Source organism: Phaethon lepturus, unplaced genomic scaffold (genome assembly GCF_000687285.1).
Source record: "Phaethon lepturus isolate BGI_N335 unplaced genomic scaffold, ASM68728v1 scaffold9116, whole genome shotgun sequence".
Lineage (NCBI taxonomy): Eukaryota > Metazoa > Chordata > Aves > Phaethontiformes > Phaethontidae > Phaethon > Phaethon lepturus.
This window is the reverse complement of record NW_010546911.1, coordinates 45814-54645: the sequence shown is the minus strand read 5'-3', so window position 1 is coordinate 54645 and position 8832 is coordinate 45814. Positions and strand designations below refer to the sequence as shown.

Sequence of the window (8832 nt, the reverse complement as noted above, 5' to 3'; positions counted from 1 at the left end):
GGCCTCGCCGTGGTTCGGGCTGCTAGCAGCCCCCGTGATGCAAAGGTTGGTGCTACTGAGCTTGCTGCTCAGTTAACGTTGACGTCTTCAACGTTCCACTGGAAGCGCTGTGGTCAAAGGCGTTGAGATTGCAGCTGTATGCTTAGAATGACATGTGAGTTCATCCACTTTGCTGATGTGGGACCGGAGCGTTCAGAGCTGTGATAGATCAAGTCCTTGTCTCCGTTCTCTTATTTGTCTCTTTATCTGTGATTATCTTAATTGTCAGGCTTTCTGCTCTAGAGCATAAGTTTCAATTCAGCCAGAGCAGTAGAAAACAAAGTATTATTACTTTCCTAGGCAGATCAGCAATTCATCCAGAATTATTGGATATACTGCAGATACTACCTAAAAACTTGCTGTTCCTTGGTTGTTGTTAGTAAACGTTTGGTTGGAAAGCAAAAAAAGAAACCAAACCAAAAAGCCAACACACACCTCTCAGCCTAATCCCTGCATTTTGTAAGAACAAGTCCTCATTTTGGGAAAGGCTGGCTCAAACCACCACAAGCCTTGTGGCACGGTTCAGAGCAGTGCTCAGCGTGGTTCACGAAAGCCACGACATCGGACTCCAGGGGTTTGCTCGTGTAAACCTTGGGTCTGAATCTTCCATTCTTGGGCATTTTTCTTTTCATTAGCAATCTCATGAGAAAAAAACACACCAGGAAGATGACGGTCCTTAGCTTCCCTGACCATCTGGGGAGTGGTTCCATGCGGCACAAGGGTGGGACAGGCAGCGTGGGAAGGGGCCGGCAGAGAGACCACAGCAGGACTTCACCATTGCGAGGTGTTTTTCTTTCGTAGATAATACTTACGTTTCCAGTTCTGATAACGATGAAGACGTGTTAGTTACAACAGAGCCAATTCCAGTAATTTTCCACCAAATCGCTACAGGTAATCTTGCGTCCTGAGTGTTTTGTCAAGTTCATATTTTCTGAGGAAAGACAAGATGTTACCTGCACTTATGGATATGCTAATGTGTACAGCTATACGATTTGCTATTTTCTCGCAGTCTCGCTGTTGTAAATTGTCCTACATTTCAGAATAGAAGAAATTAAAATATTTCTTTTGGGGATCATCATGACAGTGTAGGCAGAATGTACTTTATTCTTTTAACGTCTTGCAGTCTGTGGTGAAGCAATTCTCCTTGAATACAGTCAGAGGTACTTAATACTTCCCAATTATAAGTTTTTGTGCTCACTTGCTTAAAACTTCACTCAATCTTTACCATTGGGGATGAAAGAGTCTATAACTACCATTGCGCATGGTGAATTATATCAGGAAATTTCAAACAAAACAGTTCAGCTATTTCACTAAATTAGACTATAGGAAAAAAATATTTTTTCCCAGTACTTTTGAGAACCTCGCATTTGAAATTATTTCCATACTTTCAAAAAGTATTTGATACTTGAAAAGGTATGCTTTTCAGACATATAGGCACATTTATACAGTACATAATCAAGATTTGTGCGTGCTCCATAGAGGATTTTTAGATTTTAGCAGCCAAATTCCCCGATGATTTCAGGCTGCAGGAGAAACTGCGTAGAGCAGTCTTAATTCTGGCAGTTCTTCAGATAGGAACACTTGACTTTGCAGTCTTTTTATTATTATTACAATGCTTTAGGGCTTTTTTTGTGTAACACAGAATTACTTTGAATTCTACTGGAAAACCAATATGATCTTCAGTCTCTGATCTCATTTATACTGATGTAAATCAAGAATAATTTTACTGAAGTTGGTGCAGTGGCACCCAAACAAAAACTGGCTGTTATAGCCAGAAATAAGATAAGATTAAGATAAGATAACCTAAATATTACTTGCAAGTATTTCTGTAATTTAAAAAGAAATAAAGCCTGTCATTTAAAAGAGAATTAAACCCTATGCTTTGTGTAGAAGATCATCTGATTTAATTTTGCTGAGGAATTTTGATTTTTCATTCTTTTGTAAAGTATACAGATTAATGAATAACACTAAATTATAAATCACAGTTTGGGAAAAACAAATCTCCTAGACAGACCAGCTGATTTTCATTTCACAGTTAAAAATATGAATCTTCTGAGATGTAAGGGCTTCTTAATTTTAGACTGTTATTTTCTAAACTCTTTGATACTTTTCATATCTGTAACTTTTTGTTCCTTATTTGCTCTACTACTGCAACTATTTCAAGTCTGCATATACAAAATTATTTCACCTTTTTCACAGATGTTCCCTATTTTCCCTTTTCTTTTAAGAATTAAGAAAAACCAGTGATGTCAACTGTTGCTTATCCATAAAATCAAAATTACAGAGGGAGAATGGAGAGGTATGTATTTCTTGTATGCATAATTTAACAGAAGTTATTTTAAGAAACAACAGAAAATAATAAAATATGAATGCTCACCATAGATTTTTCTATCAAATGTGTGCTTATGCAAACTGTATACTTTTACACATTTTAGAAGACGAGTGTAGCTCTCTGGGGTTCATACATGGATTAGATAGTGAATCACTTAGTTGGGATAGGGATGCTACCATCCTAGGAAATAGGGTTTTGATGTTTATTTCATTTTTTGTTCAACACTGGTATAGAAGCTGTCTGCTCTAAAAATACAGGTCTCCTGGAGAAGTAGATCATGGTGCCATTACCTTTTAACCTACTCTGGTGCATTGGACCACATCCCATTTACTATCTCACTGCTTCTCCGTGTGGCCTACAGCAGCCCCACTGGAGACTCTAGACCTCTGCGTGATTCTATTCACCATAAGTACTGTCTGGAGTGTTAAGGCCTTCCAGTCACAGCCGTATTTGTGCTGTACCTCTGGCATGGATCCCTGACCAGTCTCACTGAGACATTAATTCAAGAAAGACCTGGCACTAACATGAAGTCTACAGGGCTTGACAGTGTTATTAGCTCAAAGAAAGTACCGCATAGGCTTCTACCCCAAGCAAGAAACTGAGCACTGTATCAAGAATTCATGTGCTTTGACTTCCTTTGGTAAGGCAGTTTGCTGAGTTTCTTGACGACTGCTTTTTAGACTCTGATCGGTATTTGATCCTGGAAAGGGGAGATAAGCATGCCCAGATATGCTACTGTGTGTGTGGTTGGGTTTTTTAGTAGACGAAACCTGATTTGATGTAAAAAGCTGCACTGGAAATATTTTGCTTCTACTGCTTCATCATTGTATTCGATGCTCGGTAAACATTAGAAAAATTCAAGTGTAGGAAGAATTTACCCATTTGATTAAAAGCCTGAGATATAGTTAGCTTCTATGGGACAGAGTTCAAGCTTTTTTTTTTTTTTTAGTTGAATGAGGTACTTAAATATAAAAGTACTGAAAAAAAAAGCCTTTTAAAAAAGTCTCTAACACTGACCATTTCCGTTAAGTGGACAGTTAGAGGTTTGGGTAGGATGGGGTGGTTTTGTCACTATTCTTGATGTGAGAGTTTCATTTCTCTTTGGTTTGTGTTGAATTTTTGTTCAATTGAGTTCTGTTTTGACACAGATTTCCCCTTGAGCTAAGGTTATTATAAAACAAAGAAGACTGAAGTCACTTTGTTTCTTTTCAGTGAAGTAGAAACAGAAATTATTTTTATGCCTTGTCATAGAAAATTGCTGTGAAATTGGCTGAAATACAATTTTTGTTCTATGTATACATACAGTGAATAGAGGCAAAGGTAGGGAAATGGGATTAGAATGTCTGACCGTAGAGGTTAGTGATAAGGTTATACTTAACATTTATGAATATGTGGGATTTAGGCATAACTTCTATTCTGATTCATACACCTGATTTCTATTCCATTATGGCAGTTGTGTGCAGGTCATAAATACAAAATAAGCAGTAAGAACATCATGTTCAGGTTGAAGTGAAGAATTACTATTTCAACAGATGTTCTTTAGGGCATCCTTGTCAGCACAGGGCCTAGAAATAACACATGGATTGTGGGAAACAAGAATTAATATCTCCAGGCAATTACATAATTATAAGTAAAGGTTCCACTGGTGGGAAGAAAAATATAACACTTCAATTCATGCTGAGTTGCAGTCTGTACCAGGATCAGTTCTATTTACTTGAGTGCAGCTACTCACAGAGCAGCCTATTTAGAGCAGGTTTTACTTGGGTAAGCATAGTACTTTCTAACCCTTAATTTTCAAAGTGTCAGAACAGAGCTAGTCAGAAAATTAAGTTTGAACTTTTATGGCAACAGGCTGGTACTTCCATTTAAAATAATAATTAAGCAGCAATGTGTCAGTTTTTCACATTAAGGAACTTAAGAGAACCCATGCTCGGACTTGAATTATTTCCTTAAACTATAATAATTCCTTTGCCAGAATAAAGTAAATTAAAATTTAATTAGGTCACTGAAGCACCAAATTAATTAAGTCCAGAATCTCTCTTTGTGGGTAAATTATGCTTTATTTACAAAAACACAGAGTGAAGTATACCCACATAGTCTACTGAATTCCCCAGTTCCTTAAAATACAGCACTATGTTTGTAGCCAGACAAAGCATTATTGCTCCAACATATATTCAGGCTGTTTTTATGTACCCAGTTAGTAGATGCTTGTTTTGTCTGATATTTCAGTATTCTTAAAACCAGCCCTTAGTACTCTTCTGGAAAAATGATACTAAAAGATCTCTTAATCATAGAATCATAGAATACTTTGGGTTTGAAGGGACCTTTAAAGGTTATCTAGTCCCAACATACCCAAGGGACATCTTCAACTAGATCATGTTGCTCAGAGCCCCATCCAGCCTGACCTTGAATGTTTCCAGGGATGGGTGTCATCTACCACCTCTCTGGGCAGCATGTGCCAGTGCTTCACCACCGTCATCATAAAAAATTTCTTCCTCATATCTAGTCTAAATCTACTCTCTTTTAATTTAAAACCATTGCCCCTTGGCCTATCGCTACAGCCCCTGCTAAAAAGTCTGTCCCCATCTTTCTTATAAGCCCCCTTTAAGTAGTGAAAGGCTGCAAGAACATCTCCCCGAAGCCTTCTCTTCTCCAGGATCAACAATCCCAACTCCCTCAGTCTGTCCTCACAGGGGAGGTGTTCCATCCCTCTGATCATTGTTGTGGCCCTGCTCTGGACGCTCTCCAACAGGTCCATGTCTTTCCTATGCTGAGGGCTCCAGAGCTGGACGCAGGACTTCAGGTGGGGTCTCAGCAGAGTAGAGGGGCAGAATCACCTCCCTTGACCTGCTGGGCGTGCTTCTTTGGATGCGGCCCAGGATACGGTTGGTCTTCTGGGCTGCAAGCACACATTGCTGGCTCATGTCCAGCTTTTCATCCACCAGTATCCCCAAGTGCTTCTCAGCAGGACTGCTCTCAATTCCTTGTCCCCCAGCCTGTATTGATAGTGGGGGTTGCCCTGACCCAGGTGCAAGACCCTGCCCTTGGCCTTGTGGAGCCTCATGAGGTTCACACAGGCCCATTGCTCAAACTTGTCCAGGTCCCTCTGGATGGCATGCCACTCCTCAGGCGTGTGAATCACAACACTCAGCTTGGTGTCATCTGCAAACTTGCTGAGGATGCACTCAATCCCTCTGTCTATGTCAATGATGAAGGTATTAAAGAGTACTAGTCCCAATACAAACCCCTGAGGGTCACCGATCTCCATGTGGACATTGAACCATTGACCACTACCCTCTGGATGTGACCCTCTAACCAAGTGCTCATCCACCCAACAGTCCACCCATCAAATCCATCTCTCTCCAGTGTAGAGAGAAGGATGTTATGAGGCACTGTGTCAAAGGTCCCCCAAAGTCCAGAGATATGACATCTGTAGCTCTTCCCTTGTCCACTGCTGTGGTCACTCCATCAGAGAAGGCCGCTAGTTTGATCAGCCAGGACTTGCCCTTGGTGAAGACATGCTGGCTGTCTTGAATCACCTCCCTGTCCTCCATGTGCCTTAGCATAGCTTCTAGGAGGATCTAGTCCATGACTTTCCCAGGCTCAGAGGGGAGGCTGACAGAGCAGTAGTTCCCAGGGTCCTCCTTTCTAACATTTTTAAAGGGTGCTATGAGCTTATTTGTAAAAACTTTAGAACTATAAGTGCAAGATAAGCATATCGCTGGAATCATTGTTAACTTTGCTTTTCCATTAAGGAATCACAGCACAACAGCACAGTTGAAGAAGACTCTGAAGGAGATAATGATTCTGAGGAATTTTATTATGGAGGACAGGTAATGGAGAAAATTTTTGCACAAGTTTCAAGAAATTCATATTTGAAAGCTTCTGTTGTTCATTCCATTATAAATTTATGATAATAATCAATTTCTTATGTTTATTCAACATCAAATAGAATGCTATTATATAGCATTATATATATACATCATATTTTATCATCATAATATATGTGTATATTATATATACATCATATTTTATAGCAGAAATATTTAATATGTTATAATTTATATTTATATCAAAGCCAAAATAAGATCAGTTTGTTTACATTTGCAAAGCTGTGAGAATAGAAGCAGCAAGGATTCTTCAGAATGTTTGAAAATAGAAGCCAGTTATTTACTTCCAGGAAATAGATATTCACTCTTTAAAGCTTGTCCCATTATTGATACAAATGGGAATTCAGACTGGATCCAAATCTGTTTCCTTCTGGAGGATTGCCATTTTGTGAAGTCAAGAGCACTGCAATTTAATGGTAAAAATGGTTATTACAAAACAATTTTGATCTAGGCAATAATCCATTCTTTTTCTGAGCTATACAGTTAAATTCACCTTCAAAAATGCTGCATATTTTTAGATGAATGTACTGCTCTGTGTTTTTCCTTCTTGTTCCCTTCACAGAATTAGATATTATTACATTCTCTTATGTATTGTGAAAGAAAATCTCTTAATCTCTTTTCCTTTTGCAATGTCAATAGAACACTTCATGCTGCTAGTGTCTTTATTCAGATTTTTCTTATCTTTTCAGTCTAACTATTGGCCCAAGGGAATCATTCCTTACTTATGTTTTTAGAACTGTTTATTTCAATGAACATTTTAATGAATTACAGTTGCTGTTTATGAATTTTGTCACTGCCTCAGCCTTGAGGCTGAAGCCATCCGTGCCCTGGGTGGAGAGCCAAGGCTGTAGGAGCACGCCAGCAGTGCCAGCCGGTTGGGTTGGTGCAGAGAGCGTGGGATGCTGATGAGCAGGACATCGCTGAGCTTCTTATCTTTCAGAGCCAACAGTGTGGTGGGGTTTGAACACAAAATACACATTGAGGTGCTTTAAAAAAAAAAATGCGCACCTATAAAAAGCTATTAAAAATGATATTAAAACTGAAACTGAAAGAATGTATTTTCAGTGTTAGAAATAACTGGCATGGGGTATTGATTCATGTTCACTTCAGAAACAATAGCAGGAATTGCTTTGCTTCAGCTGACGACTCCTACAGCCCCATGGAGCACTGGGGAGGACAATGTACACACACATAGTGCAAAGAGCAAGGTCTTATTTTAATCTGCCTGAGAGGAAAATTCTTCTGATTTTGCCCTGTAAGTGATGAGTTGTGTGTACTGGCTCCATTTTTCAACTCTGCAGAAAGGGTAGTAACCTCAAGGTGAAGGAAGAGGCAGCAAACAGCTGGGGTGCCTATTTCTTGAACTAATACATTTGGTAAAGGATGCCTGCCAGTGCCCAAATGAATTAATAAATGCCTATGAGATATGGACACAGAGAGCAGTACGTTGTTTTGCAAGGTGTAACAGAGATGTGTAATAGTCAGTACTGGTTAGAATTTGGTTGCCTTGTATTTGGAGTGGAAACTACATTATATTGCATTGTCATTTTTTTAAGGTAATACATTTAATTGAAGCAATTATAACTGGCAAAAAAAAATACAATTACATCAGCAATAAAAATAAAATATCATATCACTGTGAATGTCTTGAGAATAGAATATTAAAAAGTGAAATAAAGAGAACAAAAAACAAAAAAAAGATATCATAGAAAGTATATTTAGCAATAGAGAAAAAAGGAAATTTTGAATTTAAAATTTCATGGTCAAAAAGACAAAATTCTAAAGAAGACCTGTAATATTAAATAAAATACTGCTGTCTCAGAAAATAATTACAAAATCAGCTAATGAGCAAAGTCCCTCAAGATTGTGAGAGTTATTAAGTGAGCACCAGGTGTATTGGGAAGACAAAATAGTTGACTGTATATGTGGGGAGCAAGCAAGGCAAAGGGCTTCATTTGAGACAAGTGTGTGCTGTGCCCACAGAGAAAGGAGACAAAAATACTGACTTTAGCAACTAGAGGGAATAGTTGCCAGTGTAATTGTGTGCAATACAGTTGGGAAAGATGGAGGTCAGGGATAATTCTTAACATTTCTAAGTCATTACAGCCGGAAAAGCAAGGAAACAACTGATGGTAAAACGACGAGCATGGAAGATGGGAAATTACATTTGATGGGCAGTGAAAACAAGATATGACCTTCTGGTCATAAATTAAATGTTTGTATCCGCTTCCTAGGCACCTGCTTGTAATCCTCCCTAAGAATTTAATGGATAAATACTTTAAAGTAGCTAAGTGATTCAATAGCCTAAGTCCTATTGATTTTCAATGGGATTTAGGTTTGTAAATCACTTAATCTCCTTTAAAAATGCAACCTTTTGTCATTTTGTGGGACAAAATAATCTGAATCAGGTCTCAGGTTGAAAACTGAGACTTTCTAAACACAGACCTTTCAGACACAGCAAAGTTAACAGATATTTTAGGTTTTATATTCACTTTCTCTGAGACTCTTTGTTAATTCTTGCTTTGAACCTCTATCTTCTGTATGAGATAGAGATTCAAATGAGAACAGGAG

At 38.5% G+C, this 8832-nt stretch overlaps 1 protein-coding gene across 1 annotated transcript in view; it reads left to right on the top strand.

The window, feature by feature from the left end:
- Positions 1-705: 705 nt before the first annotated feature.
- The window catches only part of PARP8 (poly (ADP-ribose) polymerase family, member 8), a gene marked incomplete at its 3' end in the record, with an annotated part of 53789 nt that continues 45662 nt past the window's right edge, over positions 706-8832 (top strand). The window contains exons 1-4 of the mRNA XM_010289459.1: positions 706-760; positions 841-930; positions 2268-2338; positions 6127-6204. Of these exons, the coding sequence (XP_010287761.1) occupies positions 706-760; positions 841-930; positions 2268-2338; positions 6127-6204 (294 nt within the window). The remainder of the gene's footprint in view (positions 761-840; positions 931-2267; positions 2339-6126; positions 6205-8832) is intronic.